The sequence below is a fragment of the Dryas octopetala genome, chromosome 8, assembly GCF_963921425.1.
Source record: "Dryas octopetala chromosome 8, drDryOcto1.1, whole genome shotgun sequence".
Lineage (NCBI taxonomy): Eukaryota > Viridiplantae > Streptophyta > Magnoliopsida > Rosales > Rosaceae > Dryas > Dryas octopetala.
Window position 1 is genome coordinate 4,717,047 of NC_141373.1, and position 19,173 is coordinate 4,736,219.

Sequence of the window (19,173 nt, forward strand, 5' to 3'; positions counted from 1 at the left end):
AATTTATAACAATGTCAAGTGTCAGTCACTCTATTTATAAGTGTCACAAAAATTTTGTACCCTGTTTTAGACTTTAGATCTAAGAATCTAACTACTTATAAGGGTTTTAAATAAAAATTAAGATGACTATCATACCTGGCCTAATAAATCATGTGGCAATGACATGGAAAAAGAGAATAAAAATTAACTTGAGTTCAAATATTTTCAGAAAGTGAGAAAGAAAGAAAGAAAAAAGCTTCGGCTTCCTCTCCTTTCTTTTTTTCTTTGAAGCTTGTTTTTATTCTCATGTTATTGCCACATCATTAATAGTGTAGTGACCACCATCTTAACTTTTATTTAAAACCATTAGATGAAGTTAAATCTAAGGGCTAAAAAAGGTGTAAAATAATTTGTAACTATGTCCTAGGATCCTAACCGTTATATAAGCTTATTTGACATATACATTGTGGGGTTGGTAAAACAGAGACCACTAACAAGCTGGAGATTGCGAAAAAGTAGTCTAAAATGTTAATGTTTGATTCTCTCAATCTGGGGCATATGGATTTTGAATGTTCAATGTAACATGTTCAAGTTAGGACGTTGTGATAAAAGCACATCACATGCAAATTTAGATGACTTTTTACTATATATTGAGTCTTGATAGTTTTATGACTCTTTGCATGTTTCTAAGTGGTGGGTATCTTTTTCTTAATTTTTAAATTTTGTTTGGCTTTTTTTTATTATAAGTAATCCCTCAATTTTGATCAAAATATCAATTTAGTTTTTAAAGTGCATTTTCACTCAATGTGGTTCTTCATATTTATCACCGGTCCACCGCACATCAATGTTGTCATTTCATTCAATTCCATTTCAATTGTCGTAAAAAATAGTCACGTCTGTTGTACGAAATATTTTTTTAGGGATTAAAATGTCTTAACACACTCAAAGAGGGTGTGTTAAGACTCAGGTTGGAGATTTTTTTTTTCCTTATATTTTTTAATTATTTTATTTTTAATCATTTTAGTTTTTTTTTTTTAAGAGTAAAGTTGGATTGTAAGGTCTTTTTGGGTTATTATGGGACGTGTATGTGAAGACCATTTTGCCCCACATAAAAGGGTCACGTGCACTGCACATAACAATTTTTTACGAAAATTCGGACAGACTACAACGGAAGGACAATATTGATGTGTTGTAGTAAAGATGAAGGACCACATTGAGTAAAAATGCACTTTAAGAACAAAATTGATATTTGAGTAAAAATTGAGAAATCATTTATAATAAAAAGCTATTTTGTTTTAATAGTTTCATACCATATCCTTATTTATTATAATATATCTTTATTTATTATGCTGTTTTTATGTGATGCTTTGTTGAATAAAAAGTATTTTAATGAATTCCAAATTTGGTAAAGTTTGTACCACCAAAAGGTTGGCTTCTAACCTTATAACAGTATATATACATGATTCGGTGGATAAAATTGGTAAATAAAGTTGGTGAGTAACAATTTTGATCAGAAACGTGTAAATCAAAATATCTTGTCGGAACATTAAATATTAGCAGTGTATTTTTTTGGAATTTGTGAGTTACAAGTTACAACCATCAACTGTGTTTGATGCCTCGGAAACTGAGAGGATCCGGAAAATGTGCATTAATAATACATTGTCGATTACAATACGGAAGTGAAAGCATTATATACAGAACTCCATAGAATTCAAATCACAGAAAGAGTGGTGATGGCAAAAAACAGAAGTTAGATCAGAATGGAGAAGCTAGTGGCCATTATAGGAGCTGGGATCAGTGGCCTCCTGGCCTGCAAGTACACCCTTTCAAAGGGCTTTCGAACCATTGTGTTCGAATCCTCCAGCTGCATCGGAGGAGTGTGGACCAAAACTGTTGAGACTACAAAGCTCCAAACTCCCAAACCAGCTTACCAATTCTCAGATTTCCCATGGCCATCTTCAGTGGCAGAGGACTTTCCCAACCAGCATCAAGTTTTGGACTACATCCAATCATATGCTCACCATTTTGACTTGCTCAAGCACATCAAATTCAACACCAAAGTGTGTGGGATAGAGTATGAAGGACCCTCTGAGGATGAGATGCAATCTTGGAGTCTTTGGGGTGGGACTGGAGAGCCCTTCAGCTCCAAAGGGAAATGGAAAGTTATGGTACAAGAGAAGCATAGCCTTTCAACTGAGGTATACATATACATACATATATATACTTACCTTACATGTTTTTGTATGATTTCGAGTTTAATTATATGTTATGTTATCACACTGTTAATATTTATGTCGTACTGATCGGGGTATGAACAAGCAGGTTTACCTGGTGGACTTCGTGGTCCTCTGCATCGGACGATTTAGTGATGTTCCAAACGTTCCTGAATTCCCTCCAAACAAGGGGCCAGAAGCATTCCATGGCAAGGTCATACACTCGATGGATTATGCTGCTATGGATTATGAAAGCGCCCGCGAATTCGTGAAGGGAAAGCAAGTAACAGTTGTTGGGTTTCAGAAATCTGCATTGGACATTGCAATGGAGTGTTCAAATGCAAATGGTAATTAATCAATTTATCAGTGAGTCAATGTTAGCACTTGTGCTAGTGAGAATTAATTTGAATGTCAAATGTGCCCAACAACTACCACAGAAACAATAATTTGAATGTCACATTAATTTGCAGGTTTGGAACATCCATGCAGAGTGTTGTACAAGACAGAACACTGGAATGTTCCTGACTACTTTCCATGGGGTGTGCCTCTGGTATACTTATACCTCAATCGCTTCTCAGAGCTTTTGGTTCATAAGCCTGGTGAAGGCATCTTACTCAGTCTTCTGGCAACAATTCTTTCACCTGTGGTAACCCCACTGGCTTATAGTTATAGCTCTTATTCTTCTTTCAGGCTTTCAGCCTCAGAGGTTTTGGTTCATAATCCTTGTTAATTAATTTGTGATTATTGGACAGAGATGGGCATTTTCAAAGTTTGTGGAAAGCTATATAAATAAGAAGCTTGGGTTATCAAAGTATGGGATGGTGCCTAAGCATAGTTTCCTTCAAGAAATCAGTTCTTGTCTGATCTCAACAGTGCCTGAAAAGTTCTATGACCGAGTCCAAGACGGCAGCATCATACTAAAAAAATCTCCCACCAGCTTCAGCTTTTGCCAAGAAGGCATTTTGGTTGAAGGGGACAACTCCCCTCTGAAGACTGATATGGTCATATTGGCTACTGGATATAGGGGTGATCAAAAGCTCAAAAACATCTTTGTGTCTCCCACATTTCAAGACTACATAGCAGGTTCAGCTACCACAGCATTACCCCTCTACAGGTTAGCTCCTTTCGCAGATAATGTACGGTTATATAGAAAAATGTTCTCTTACCAAGCAGTCTAAGTCGATTTAGAGCATTGATTAGGTGAGTTCATATCCAAGATACTTGATAAGAGAAGACTACCACCTTATTATACAACTCTATGTATAATTTGATTTTGCTAGGTAGTTTATGACTAAAGCCTTCAAAATAATGTGGTAGCTCAATATGCTTTTATTTGAATCAGGGAATGCATTCATGGACGAATTCCACAACTAGCTGTAATTGGATTCTCCGAGAGTGTTTCATGTAAACTATATATATATAAAGACATCCAGTTATATACTTGAGACATACATGTATAAGAACACATAAAATCATTACTACCTGCAAGTCCAAACTTACCATTAGATGAGGAAGACATGGTGGAATCAACAAGCTAGCCTTCTGCTCTCTCTACAACTTGAAGCAATTGATTCTATGGGGCTCAATATTCTGCAGTGTGTATGAGAGCAGGGACTAGCTCTATTTATAGAGGTTGTCTCGGCAAGTCCTTCCCATAGTAGACTTTGTGCCGAGATACAATCCTGCTCCTCTAAGGTTAAGAGTCCTAGTTCATATCTAGGTGAAGTCCTAAAACTTCTATAAGTCCCTCATCCCTTAAAACTTATTAACATAGCTGTTATATGGGGTGAATCCGGATAGACCATGGAGAGCTCAATTCCTTTGTTCTTAGACATGATGAGTTGTTTTGTTTCCTAAGTAAATTAGGATTGTCCATAAATAATTCTTACATTCTCCCACTTGGACAATACTAGTTTACTCAACAAGAACATCATAATTTGAACAAAAGATCCTTAGTGATCACGTGAGCTGCACTAAGCCAAAACTTACTTCAAGACTTGGTCAGTTTTTGACCATCAACCTAGAACTACAGAAAAACATATGCTTAACCAAGCATAAGCACTCTGCAATTACTAAGGCTGAAATCAAAACTACATAAGTCACCACAAAGATATGATATAATATCTTAAAAGCATTGAACATTGATTATAAAATCTAAAACCAAAAGTCAAATGCATAGTCCTCTTGAAGTTTTTCGGAAAAAAAAAAAACTTACTGATGCTTCAGAAATGAAGCTCTTTCACAAGATCAGTTATGTGTTTCTTTAAGCATTGTCAAAAGAAAACTAATGACAGAGCTTAGACTTGATGAGTATGAATGGTTTGCTGCAATGATGTTCTGAATGAAAATGATTATCCAAAAACTTATATTAAAAAAAACGAAATCAATTCTGGAAACAAAATGGAAAAACAAGTTCATACAAAATTCGAAAGAAAACCAAAAACAGATATAAACTACTCCCACTGAACTTCAGAATCTAAATTCTCAAGCACTCCCATTTTTGGAACATGATCTAAGAAAGCTTTTACTGGCAATGCCTTTGTGAAAGGGTCTGCCAGCTGAGCTTTAGTGGGAATATGTAACACTTGTAATTCTTCATTTCGAACTCTTTCTCTCACCATCAGATACTTTGGTTCTATATGTCTGGAACTTGATGACCTCTTATTATTCTTAGCAAAAAACACAGCAGCACTATTGTCACAAAACAATTTTAAAGGCCTAGAAATTGAATCCACAATCCCAATTTCCTTGATGAAATTTTTAAGCCAAAGTGCCTGTACAGCAGTTTCATGTAGAGCCACAAACTCTGCCTGCATTGTGGAAGTTGTTGTCAGGGTCTGCTTAGTGCTCTTCCAAGATATGGCTCCCCCAGCCATCATGAAAATATAACCTGTAGTGGATTTGTAGTCATCACTGTCACCAGCAAAATCTGAGTCTCCATACCCTATCAACTCAAGTTTTTCACTTCTCCTGTAAACCAGCATATAATTCTTAGTCCTCTGCAGGTATCTCAACACCTTTTTCCCTGCAACCCAATGTTGAAGACCTGGATTGAGCTGAAACCTACTGAGCATAGAAACTGAATGTGCAAGATCGGGTCTGGTGCATACTTGTGCATACATGAGACTGCCAACAAGTGAGGCATAAGGTTTAGTCTCCATTGCAGCCTTCTCAATATGATTTTTAGGACACTGACCTTTATGTAGTTTGTCTCCCTTACTCATTGGAGCCTCCCCTGGTGCACAATTCAGCATTTCAAACCTTTTTAGAACCCTATTAATGTAATTTTTCTGTGAGAGTCCTAAGAGGCCATGCTTCCTATCTCTGCAAATTTCAATTCCCAAAACAAAAGAGGCTTCTCCTAAATCTTTCATATCGAAACTGTTTGAAAGAAAAACTTTTGTTTCATTTAACAAATTTAAATCACTACTGGCCAACAGTATGTCATCTACATAAAGTACCAGAAAAATGTACTTGCTCCTACTCACCTTAAAATAGATACATTCATCTAAAGGATTTTCTATAAAACCATTTGAAACTACAACTGAGTCAAACTTGAGGTACCATTGCCTTGAAGCTTGCTTTAAGCCATAGATTGACTTTTTAAGCTTACAAACCATGTGCTCAGTACCTTGCTCAATATAGCCCTCTGGTTGTACCATATAGATCTCTTCCCCTAAATCTCCATTCAAGAATGCTGTCTTAACATCCATTTGATGTAACTCCAAATTAAAATGTGCAACTAGGCTCATGATAACTCGAAAAGCATCCTTGGTGGAGACAGGTGAAAATGTGTCTGTGTAATCTATCCCTTCTTTTTGAGTAAAGCCCTTGGCCACTAATCTGGCTTTATATCTTTCTATTTGGCCATCAGATCCTCTCTTTGTTTTGAAAACCCATTTGCAGCCTATAGGTTTGCTATTTCCAGGTGGTTCAACTAAGTCCCAAACCCCATTATTAGACATAGACTCCAATTCTGATTCCATAGCTTTTCTCCAATTCTCGGCTTGGTCACTGTTGATGGCTTCTTTGAAATTCAATGGATCACATTCCTCCCCAAGGTCTGTTTCTTGTAGATAAACCATGTAATCTTCTGAAGTTGCCGATCTTCTTTCCCTTTGTGACTGCCTTCTAGGTGCTTCTTCTACTTGTTGCTCTACTGGTTGCTCTAAGGGTTGGTGATCTTCCATCTCTGTTGTTACCTGGTTCTGCTCATCTAAAACAGTGTTCCTAAGATTAAAATCAAGGATTGTTCGTTCTAGAAAGCTTGTGGAAGTGTCAGGTTGTTCTTTTAATTCAAGTTCATTCGAAAACTGATTTTGGTCAGAACTAACATCTTCTATGAATCTTGCCTTGTTTGTCTCTACAATTCTAGTATGATTCTTAGGACAATAGAATTTGTAACCTTTAGATTTTTCCGGATAGCCAATAAAATAAGCACTTACTGTTTTGGCATCTAATTTCTTTTCTTAAGGATTATAAAGTCTAGCTTCAGCCCTACACCCCCATATATGGAAATGAAATAAGCTTGGCTTTCTTTTTGTCCATAGTTCAAAAGGTGTTTTCTGAACTGATTTGCTTGGAACCCTATTAGAAATGTAGTTTGCTGTTTTCAAGGCTTCTCCCCACAAGAAATTTGGCAAGTCAGTGGCACACATCATACTTCTCACCATGTTTAGAAGGGTTCGATTCCTTCTTTCAGCAACTCCATTTTGTTCTGGAGTTCCTGGTGTAGTGTACTGGGCTTGTATGCCTTGTTCTTGTAGGTAAAGAGCAAAAGGTCCTTTATTTTGCCCTGATTCATTATACCTACCGTAGTACTCTCCTCCCCTATCAGATCTCACAACTTTAATTGATTTATCCAGCTGTTTTTCCACTTCAGTTTTAAATATCTTAAAAACTTCTAAGGCTTTTGATTTTTCTGAGATAAGGTATATGTAACAGTATCTAGAAAAATCATCTATGAAAGTTATGAAGTACTGATTTCCACATATTGTTTTGGTTGGAAAGGGACCACAAATGTCTGTGTGTATAATTTCTAAGAGTTGTAGGCTTCGGTTTGAGTTCTTCTTCCTAGAGTTGGTCATTTTGCCTTTTATGCACTCTATACAGATATCGAAATCTGCATAATTCAATTCTGGAAGCATATTTTCTTTTTCTAATTGTTGCATCCTTTCTTTGGAGATATGTCCTAGTCGTTTGTGCCATAGGAAAGATGAACTTTCCTTAGATCTAGGTCTCTTAATCCCAACTGTATTTTCAATTAGATAAGTTTCATTAGGCAATTCATACATTAGTTTCCAATATCCATCAATCATTAAGGCTTTACCAACAGGAACTGAATTTAAATAAAAATGAAAGCCATCTTTATTTATATTAAAAGTAAAACCAGAAACAATAAGTTTGGAAATCGAAACTAAGTTCCTTCTCATAGAAGGAATGACAAAAACATTGTCCAACTCTAATATATAACCTGACTCTAGCCTAAACTTAAAAACTCCTATGGCCTTCACAGCTACTTTTACTCCATTGCCAGCATAAACTCTTGCCTCCTCCTCACTTGGTGTCCTTTTTCTTTCCAAGCCCTGCATAGTATTAGAAATATGTATGGGTGAGCCTGTGTCTATCCACCAAGTGTTCGAAGGAATGGTAACTAAATTGCTATCACTACAATGGAAAATATGTTTCTTACCCTTTTTGGCTAGCCAACCCTTATAGTTAGAACAGTTCCTTTTCATATGACCTTCTTTCTTGCAGAAAAAACACTTGAAAGGTGTTGTTTGAACTGGCCCTAAGTTGTGAGAGCTGCTAGGTGAGTTATTGGCTTTGGTAGGTTGAGGTTTGTTCTTGGGAATCTGATTGTCCTTAAAAGCCTTGTTCTTGCCTTTCTTGAACTGGTCTTTGATAACTAAGTTAACAACCACCTCTCCATTCTCCCTTCTGATCCTTTCTTCTTCTTGGACACAAATGGAGATGAGCTCATTCAAACTCCATTTGTCTTTCTGAGTGTTATAAGTAGTCCTCAGTTGTCCATACTGATTTGGCAGTGAGTTCAATGCCATATGAACCAGAAAGGGATCAGAAATTGCAATTTCCAGGACTTTGAGCTTAGAGGCAATGTCTATAAGCTTCATAATGTGCTCACGCACACTCCCCTGTCCATCATATTTAGTAGATGTTAAAGCAGTCATCAAATTCCCAGTTTCTGCTTTTTCAGATTCCTTAAATTTTTCACCCACAGCTTTTAGGAAATCCTTGGCATTTTCACAAGTATCTATCCCTCCTCTAACAGTATCAGTCATGGCTTTTCTCATAATGAGTAGAGCCATTCTATTAGATTTTTCCCACTTCTCCATCTTTACTTTCTCTTCAGCTGTACTCTCGGGAGTGATTGGCTTGGGCTTATCCTCTCTCAAAGCTAGATCATACTCAGATAACCCTAGGTAAATCTCTATGTCTTGTTTCCATTTCTTAAAGTTGGAACCAGTGAGGGTTTCTATCTGAGCAAAATTGGAATTAACTGGAAAACATGCAAAAACAAGTGTCTAAGAAACTGATATTGCAGAAAATATTCATACTTACATAAAAGAAAAACAACATACTGTTTATGCAATATCAAGCAACACTTTTGAGCAAGATAACTTGATATGTCCTTTATTCATTCCTTATCATATTACCAGATTACAAGAAAAAACAATTTCTAAGTAGTTCCTACACCTTTGGGCAAGAAAGCAACTACTTAAGAGTATCTTCATGTTTTAACCAATCTGTAACATGCTAGTATCAATCCTGAAAGAATAGATCCTTTGGGAAATAAATTCTGTAATTAATTTGATACTACAAGCTTGATCATGTAAACCGTAATCCCTAGAAACTTTTAATCAAGTCATATTACTTTGGTAATATTATTTAACATTGGTTTCTGGATTAAGATCAAAGAAAACCTTAAGCAATTGTTCTGGTATGTAAAACATAATATGGCAGCGGATTATAACCATTAATACTTGATTGCTTTAGCATGTTTATATAAATAGATATGCCAACACACATAAGCAGCTAAAATCCCAGAATCGTGAAATACAACATCATACATGACATCGGCATATAGTCATAGCAGCATATATGTATATCTCAAACATCCTCAATGGTGGGGCAGCATGCTTAAACTGAAAAATAAACCTATGTGCATCCCCACGTATGCTCTAAGAAGAGAAAAGAAAACGAAAACTTACCTGGTGCAGAGAGCTCCTGCAGCACCAGTTAACCAAAAATATTTACAGAACCAAAATCGAACCCAAATTGCAATGATATACAAATTGATCGAATATCAAAGAGATAGAGAATAATAATCGATTTCTATAAATTATTGCAGTGAAAATCCTAGCAACCTAACAATCCAATTTTGTTTTCCCCTAATCTTTCTTTTCTCTGATGTATCAAACAAAAAACGTGTCTTTTGTTTTTGAGACTCCTTAAGTTGGGCTTTACTTTATGGGTCATAAAAATTGGGCCTTCTCATAGAACTTAAAAACCTGGTACATTAGATGGGAAAACAGATACAAAATTTTTCATGCTTTTGTTTCTTGTTAAGCAAAAACATCAACTAGAAAAATCGTTCTTTTGATTCTTAAACATGTATGTGATGCTCTGATACCAAATGTAAACTATATATATATAAAGACATCCAGTTATATACTTGAGACATACATGTATAAGAACACATAAAATCATTACTACCTGCAAGTCCAAACTTACCATTAGATGAGGAAGACATGGTGGAATCAACAAGCTAGCCTTCTGCTCTCTCTACAACTTGAAGCAATTGATTCTATGGGGCTCAATATTCTGCAGTGTGTATGAGAGCAGGGACTAGCTCTATTTATAGAGGTTGTCTCGGCAAGTCCTTCCCATAGTAGACTTTGTGCCGAGATACAATCCTGCTCCTCTAAGGTTAAGAGTCCTAGTTCATATCTAGGTGAAGTCCTAAAACTTCTATAAGTCCCTCATCCCTTAAAACTTATTAACATAGCTGTTATATGGGGTGAATCCGGATAGACCATGGAGAGCTCAATTCCTTTGTTCTTAGACATGATGAGTTGTTTTGTTTCCTAAGTAAATTAGGATTGTCCATAAATAATTCTTACATTTCAAACTTGTACACCTCCGAGATGAGGAGCATATGGCTGGCAGAGCTTCTCGATGGCACATTTAAGCTACCAAGCATAAAAGAGATGGAGAAAGATGTAAGAAAATGGGACGAATACGCAAAGCGATACTCCGGAAAATACTACCGGAGATCGTGCATCGGTGCCCTTCATGTATGGTACAATGACCAGTTGTGCAAGGACATGGGATGGAACCCCAAGAGAAAGAAGGGACTCCTTGCTGAATTATTTGAGCCATATGGCCCCATGGATTATGCTTCCTCATAAATTGGACAATAATAACATAATAAATTGTTATATGTGATCGTTACATGCAAAATTTCCTCACTTTTTCAAGTTTTTCCCTTGTATTTATTGTTCAAGCATTGAATAATAAAGATGTGCCACATTATTATTTAATTTATTTTGTTCTCTTAAGAGTGAGCCTCTGCCCATTCCATTAAAAAATTCTACCCTACAGACATAACATAATTCGATTGGGGAGAGAAAAATTGCTTTAAAGTGATAGTTATGGATGTTATAGCAGATCGCAACCCCAAAGAGAGGAAAACACAAATGAATCCAACAAAGGTTTGAGATTTTGGTGGGTTTTGAGAAGGGGGCAAATTGGAGAACAAAAAAGGAGAAGAGTAAGAACTAAGAGAGGATATAATACCTCTAGATCTGAGCAAAGCTCCAAACAAAACTTGCTAGGTCTCAAACCTCCCATGTTTGTCATGAGATGACATATTAAGTGTAGAGCAAATTATATTTTAGTACCTCAATTTTATATGTTATTTCAAGTTAGTATCCCAACTTTGGAAACTTGCAAAAAAACACCTCAATTTTCATTTTGTATCAAAAACATATCTCCGTTACGTTTTATGTCAGTGAAAATGTTATCTGCTGACATGACATGAGTATTTTCGTCTTTTCACCATATGTAAAAAAAAATAATATTTTTTAAAATCTTTGAATAAAAAATAAAAAGCTTCTTCCTCCCTTCCATCCCTCACCCAAGTAGCCCCACACAAATCCACCATCTTCTTCATCACCGGCGGGAGAGAAATGTGGAGTTTTGGAGAGGGAGGGAGGAGAGGCAGAGAGAAAGAGACCTCACATAACAAGCTTCAACTCTCAACCAACTGAGCTGACTAGTTTATTTGTCAAGTTTGTGAATCATAACATATTTAATAGCTCTTTCGTTTGTTTACTTCAATAAATTATTAATATGCTTATTAAGTTATTATATAATACTATTATGTTAGTAATAGTGTAATACCATAAATAATAAACTTTTAGAATTATATACAACATTACAACTATAATAAAACATAAATGTACATATGTTTTATTATATATTTTATTACATATTTTTATAAACAAACGATGCAATTGTGTTGTCAACGATCCGAACCGTTCAAATTTTAGTTCCTCACTCAAAGATAATTCGTACAAAAAATTAGTTCAATCGGAGATGTAAAAGTGACATAATAGTGGTTGAATTAATGAACGATCGTGGTTTTTCTAATGATGATCGAATGAGTAGATGAATTTCGATTTAGCCGATTTTTTGTACGGATGATCTTTGACTATAAACATAGAAAATGAACGGGTTAGATTGTTGAAATCACATTGTGGTTTTCATAATTATGAAAACAACAAGGTTTCAACGGGAAAGTTATTAGAATTATACTCTTCAAGTGTATTTATATGTAGAAGCTCACATATCGATCGTGTTTTCAACGATCCGAACCGTTTAAGTTTTAGTTTCTCACTCAAAGAGAATTTTTGCAAAAAATTAGCTTAATCGGAGATGTAAAAGTGACGTAACGGGTGGTCAAATTAATGAACGATTGTGGTTTTTCTAATGATAATCGAATGGGTAGATGAATTCCGATTTAGCTGATTTTTTGTAAGGATGATTTTTGACTATGAAAATAGAAAATAAACGATTCAGATCGTTGAATTAATGAATTGACGATCGTGGTTTAATAACTTTAATTATAATTGTATTATAAAAGTTGTATATAAAACATATACATTTATGTTTTATTATAGTTGTAATGTTGTATATAATTTTAAAAGTTTATTACTTTATTATTTATGGTATTACATAGTTTACACTATTACTATTTACTAACATTATAGTATTATATAATAACTTAATAAGCATATTAATAATTTATTAGAGTAAACAAACGAAAAACCTATTAAATATGTTATGATTCCCAAATTGGGCTTTGGGTCGGGCTTTGGGCGGGCCTAAACGGGCCAGGCTTCGGGCAGCCCATGGGCTTCAAGGGGATGGCCCAAGCCCAACCCAAGAGACTTTCGGGCCGGCCCAAATTTCGGGCCAAATCGGGCTTCGAGCCTAATGGGCCAGGTGGGCTTCGGGCCTTGGGCATTTTGGTGAGGCCTAGAGATAAGGGTGGGTCAGACATGGATGAGGGGGAGAGGGGGCATCGGGTGGGCGGGTGGTGCTGGGTGGGGAAGAAGAACCATATATTTTTTTTATTCAAAGTTTTTAAAAATATATTGGCAAAAAACTTTTTTTTTTTAAATATGAATTTTTTTTACATGCGGTGAAAAGACAAAAATATCTATGACACTTCAATAGATAACATTTTTACTAACATAAAACTTAACAAAGGTATGTTTTTGACACAATGAAAATTGAGGTACCAACTTGAAACAACATGTAAAGTTAAGGTACTAAATTGTAATTTGCCTTTAAGTATATCAAGAATATGTGATTGTGGCACTAAATTTTTGAACGGTGCATGTTCTTTGAGTAATACTATTTGGACTATCTTAATTGATCACCTTGTAGATCATTCTTTCCAATAGAGGTGAGAGACTAGGGACGGAGAGCCATGTTAAGGCCTGAAGTGGCCATGGCCCCCCAGTGCCATGCAACTTCTTTGAATTCTAAGAAATAGATGTAGTAGTTCAAATTTTTATTTCATATTAGTTTTGACTGATGGAATATTATGAATTTTGTCTAGTTGAACAATCAACTTACAATTTTTTTTATAAAAGAATCATGGCGGGCCTTGTTTCTCACAAATTATTGCCCGAAGTCAGCGAGAATGATGTAACTTCTTTTAGCTTTTCATTTCATATTTTTTCTATTTTTAATTCTACATTTAATTATTGCCCAAACTCAGCGAGAATGATGAATATTATACATTTAATTCTTGTTTTGGTCTGAAATATTATAAATATTGTCTAGTAGATTATTCAACATGCAGTTTATTTTTTATTTTATAGAGGGATCATGGGTTTTCCCAATCTCTGCTTGTTTAGAGGATCTCATTACTTGTTTCTCATAATATATTGCCCACCATATTTTTTATTCTATTTTTTATGGTTGATTGTTCAACATGCAGCATCTTTTTTTGTTATAAAGGGATTATGGCAGGCCTTGTTTCTCACAAATTATTGCCCCCATGCAGTCTGCTTGTTTAGAGGATCTCAAGTGATTGTTCAACAAGGTTACCACCCTTTCTCTGGTCTGAAACAATTTTACATACTACAAATACACCAAGAGAAGTAGTCACAAATGTGGAGTGTTGTTGGGTTGAGTTTAGTAGCTTTGCTAGTCATATATGTTACCCATCATGACCTGAACAAGAGACATGCAATTTTACATATATGACCAACAAGAGACATATATGAACATAGAATTAATATCGCATGTGTTTAATCCCTTACATTTTGTTTTGAACTTCTTGAGTGAGTAACCAACCGACTTTTATTCTGAATTGGTGATTAGTAGAATTCAAAACCCATTAATAGTAGGATATTGAAGTGAGCTGTGAAGCCACAGTAAAACTTTCATGTAACGGGTATTATGTCTGTCACTCTTATATATCTTGTGCTAGGTTATGTGATGAGAAAGATAGACACATTGGATGTATTGTGATGGGGAACTTCTTTCCTATTTGTTTATAACAAATGGTTGATGCATTAATAACTTTCTGTCCACATGCATTTTGCTTACTCAAAGGACGAGCCTTGTTTCTCAAAGTATATTGCCAACAGTGTGCTTATTTAGTGGATCTCATGCCTCATTTCTCACAACCCATTATATTGTATTATTATTCCTCTTTCCATAGTCTCTGGTCATATATTACATGGTGTACGTTTGTCCAATTCTTTTGCATATATGGTTTATCACTCCTCTGATCTGAAAAATTTTTACATACTGCACATACACAAAGAGAAGTAGTCACAAATGTGGACTGGGGTTGGATTGAGTTTAGTAGCTTTGCTAGTCATATATGTTACTCACTGGATTATCAAATGGAGGAATCCAAAATGCAATGGGGTTCTCCCTCCAGGTTCCATGGGCTTGCCTTTCATTGGGGAGACCCTCAGTTTGATCATTCCCAGCTACTCCCTAGATCTTCATCCTTTCATTAAGAAGAGACTTCAAAGGTAAATATGCCTACTCAGTTAAAAACATGTTGCTCTGTTTCATACTATATATAATTACAGTTTTATTTTCTTTTTTCATTAAGCTATTTATTTTGTTTGCTTATAGGTCATTTTATTCAGAAAAAAAAAAAAAAAAAACCAGTAACAGAAATTTTAGATTTGGGAAAGCTAGTTAGTTGTGTTTTTGTCTCTTCTTTTCAATGTAATAATTCTTCTGAAATCCTAAAATGTTCCTTTCAGGGTTTCATTTAATCCATCATAACTCAGTTGGTAAAGACACAAAAGATTATGATAACAGAAAAATCTAGTTTCTCATTTTCAAGTTGCCTACCTAGTTTGATGGAGATGTTCTTTTCATTCCTTTTCAGATATGGGCCCATATTTCGGACTAGTTTGGCGGTAGACCAATTGTAATATCAGCTGATCCTGAATTCAATAACTACTTATTTCAGCAAGAAGGAAAACTAGTTGAATTATGGTACTTGGACACATTTTCCAAGATCTTTTCTCAGGAAGGTGATTCTAAGACGAATGCTGCTGGTATTGTTCACAAGTACTTAAGGAGCATTACCTTGAATCACTTTGGTTCTGAGAGGCTTAAGGAAAAGCTGCTAGTTGAAATGGAAGAATTTGTCAACAAAACTCTATGTGCATGGTCAAGTCAGGCATCAGTTGAAGTGAAACATGCTGGATCAGTTGTAAATTTCAAGCCCACTTCATCAATTCTTTATAACTTGTGATCTACTGTTTTTCTTGTTATAATTAACATAGCTTTTCTCGCCATTGCAGATGGTTTTAAATTATAGTGCAAAGAAGATGATAAGTTATGATGCTGAAAAATCATCTGATAACCTGAGTGAGAAATATACTAAATTCTTAGACGGTCTTATGTCCTTCCCCTTGAATATCCCTGGTACTGCATACCATAATTGTTTAAAGGTAATATTCAAAATGATTTATTAAAACATACACAATATCCTGTAACAAAAAAAAAATGCACAATATGTTTCATTCAATTGAGAGATATCACGGAACTTTGAACTTTTGGTATGCATTCAGGAACAAAAGAAGGTATCAACCATGTTGAGGGATATGCTAAAGGAGAGACGCAATTCACCCGAGACACACCGAGGAGATTTGCTTGATCAAATCAGCACTGACATGGATAAAGAGAAGTTCTTGTCGGAGGATTTTGTTGTCCAGTTGGTATTTGGGGCCTTATTTGCTACCTTTGAGTCTATTTCAGCAGTAATGGCTTTAGCTTTCAGTTTACTGGCAGAGCATCCTGCAGTTGTACAAGAGCTCACTGTATGTAGATGAAGTTTGTGCATCAAATTAATGCTTATAACTCCTGTATTTAAGACACTAATGATCAAATCATACTTTATCGTTAGGCTGAGCATGAGGCGATTCTCCGAAACAGAAAAAATCCAAATTCCTCACTCACATGGGACGAATATAAATCGATGACTTTCACTCTTCAAGTTAGTTCTACAATCTCAACACATTCCTTCTACCTTGCTCAATAGTATTGCAAAAGTCTTATAAGTTGCTGGTCCTTGGAAAACATAGGTTATCAATGAAACTCTTAGGCTGGGAAATGTTGCACCTGGCTTATTACGTAAAGCTTTGAAAGATATCCCAGTAAAGGGTAAGTCCTTCATTACAAATAGTTTAGGCCCTTTGTTTCTAAATAAAAAATATCTTCACTAAACTATGTAACTAAATGCTTTGCAGGATTTACAATACCAGCAGGTTGGACGATTATGGTTGTCACCTCCGCACTTCAATTAAGTCCCAACACATTCAAGGATCCCATCGAGTTCAATCCATGGCGTTGGAAGGTGCGTGTGTGGGTAGCATTGATCACCAATCAAAAACTCTGGAAGCTAATTTTATTTTATTATATTAATTTGATGATAATTAGGACCTTGACTCACATGCTATATCCAAGAACTTCATGCCCTTTGGTGGAGGAATGAGACAATGTGCAGGGGCAGAGTATAGTAAAGTGTTCTTGGCCACCTTTCTCCATGTCTTGGTCACCAAATATAGGTACATTTCTTCTCTATTCTTAAATTTCTTATCTCATTTTTCTCAAGAGAAGTTAGACATCTGTGTGTCAACACCAAGGTTTTTTACAGAGGTTAATCATCTTTTGAGTTTTTGTTGTACATAGGTGGACAACAATCAAAGTGGCACGCATTGCTCGAAATCCTATTTTAGGATTTGGGGATGGCATTCACATTAAGTTCGAGGAGAAGAAAAACTGAGATTATTATTTGTTTTTTCTATGTAAAGTGATCGAACACTTGTTAGATTAGATGTACCAATAATAAAAAACCTAAACGCACACTGCCAAGTTGGAAATTGAAGCGAAAAAATAATCTAAAATGTTTTATTTGGAAAATTAATGTTTGATTCTCTCTTTCTGGGGATGTACTTGAATGTTCAATGTTACATGCTCAAGTTAAATATGGTTGTTGAGCTAGAATGCAAGTATTTCATATATTTCAATGGGACTCTTTCAATGTTTTTCTGATTTCAAGGTTTTAGTACTGTATCAATTAGTGGGTGAATATATGCTACTGGAACCATTAAGTGGGTTGCTAATTTGATCTCTTTAGGCACTTTCCAGCCACTGGAAATATCTGGAAATATCTCTCTCCCATTGTTGCTGTCACTTGAAATTAAAAGTTGACCTTTCAATTAAGAATTTTGAAAGATTGTCACACCAAACATCATGCAGTTTGAGTACAAAATGCTTTTATGTTTGGATATCAACATATGCGTATGGTGGAGGACCAAGAATAGTATCAAATATTCAAGTAATTATTTTATTCTGATTTTTGGGTCAAACAATGTCTACCTACTGCTAAAAGCTACTAATGGCACCCAATCCCATCATGACCTGAACAAGAGACATACATGAACATAGAATTAATGTCACATGTGTTTTAATCCCTTACATTTTGTTTTGAACTTCTTAAGTAAGTAACCAACCCTTACTTTTACTCTGACTTGGTGAATAGTAAAAATCAAAATCCATTAGTAGCAGGATATTGAAGTGAGCTGTGAGGTCAGAGTAAAACTTTCATGTCTGTCTCACTGTCTGTCATTCTTATCATGTTGCTAGGTTTAGATAACAAATTAACGATATTTTGTGTGATAATCGTGTAGCTTTTTTAAATTGTTCATCCCAGATTCTTTCCTATTTGTTTATAATAGATGGCTGATGCAGTAACTTTCTGTCCACACGCATTTTGTTTACTCAAAGGATCGATCGTGCCTTGTTTCTCATAGTACGTATATTGCCAACAGTCTGCTTATTTAGAGGATCTCACACCTCATTTCTCTGGTCATATATTACATGGTATTTGTCCAATTCTTTTTGAGTGATATAAATAGAAGGGAAGTCCACCAATAAGCTGGTTTATCACTCTTTCTCTAATCTGAAAACATACACAAAGAGAAGTACGTAGTCACTAGTGTGGACTGTGGTTGGATTGAGCTTAGTAGCTCTGCTAGTCATATATGTTGATCATTTCTAGCTACTCCCTACATCTTCATCCTTTCATTAAGAGGAGACTTCAAGTATGAGGATCTACGTCCCTTGGTTTTTAAATTATTTCGATGCATATAGTATGAGGATTTGTTCTGATGTAGTTTGGGTTGTGTTTTGGACTGTCTAACCCGTCAATTAACAAAAATATTATGAAAATACTAAAAAAAACTGTCAAAGAAACTATTTTACAAAACTGCTGATGTGATTAATGAGATGGCATATTTTTTTTGTTTTTTTGTTAAATACAAAAATGGTCCACGAACTTTACAATAATTCTCAATTTGGTCTACTAATTATAAAAATTGTCAATTTGGTCCACAAATTTTTCAAGTTGTACCAAAGTAGTACAAACGTTAACTTCCATCGAAAAAATTAATGGAACTGGTCATATGCACAACATGTGACCACATTTTTAAGGGCATTTTAGTAAGTTCATTACGTACATTTTCTTGTGACAAGTGTCGTTAATTTTTGGATGGAAGTTAATGTTTGTACTGCTTTTGTACAACTTAAAAAATTCGTGGATCAAATTGACACTTTTTATAGTTAGTGAGATTTTCTTATAGTTAGTGAGAAGAAAAACTGAGATTTTCTTTTCATTTTTTTTTATGGAAAGTGATCAAACACTCGTCTAGATGTACTAAGAATAATAAACCGAACGTAACATGTATCTGGCTGGAAAAAGGAAAAGCTGAAGCATATATATATATATATATATATATATATATGTCCCAGAACTTTGAATAATTAAGTCTTGCAACATTCAACTTGAATTATTCCTTTGTCAACAAGTTCTCTCAAGAAGTGATATCGAATATGATTCACCCTC

The 19,173-nt window shown here is 35.2% G+C and overlaps 2 protein-coding genes across 2 annotated transcripts; both read left to right on the forward strand.

Moving 5' to 3' along the window:
* The first annotated feature begins 1,739 nt into the window (after positions 1–1,739).
* Positions 1,740–10,712, forward strand: LOC147276296 (putative flavin-containing monooxygenase 1). The gene is made up of 6 exons (XM_086255011.1): positions 1,740–2,177; positions 2,302–2,539; positions 2,663–2,838; positions 2,945–3,306; positions 3,535–3,590; positions 10,338–10,712. Exons 1-6 carry the CDS (start codon positions 1,740–1,742, stop codon positions 10,622–10,624), a joined length of 1,557 nt encoding a protein of 518 aa, XP_086111137.1. The 3' UTR covers positions 10,625–10,712.
* Positions 10,713–14,576: 3,864 nt separating this feature from the next.
* LOC147276297 (cucurbitadienol 11-hydroxylase-like) lies at positions 14,577–17,090 on the forward strand. Its single transcript, XM_086253030.1, is given in 10 exon segments — positions 14,577–14,779; positions 15,148–15,176; positions 15,179–15,477; positions 15,569–15,718; positions 15,839–16,087; positions 16,174–16,263; positions 16,352–16,430; positions 16,517–16,623; positions 16,707–16,834; positions 16,959–17,090. Coding segments are annotated over 10 exon segments (1,428 nt in total). The 3' UTR covers positions 17,053–17,090.
* Positions 17,091–19,173: the final 2,083 nt, after the last annotated feature.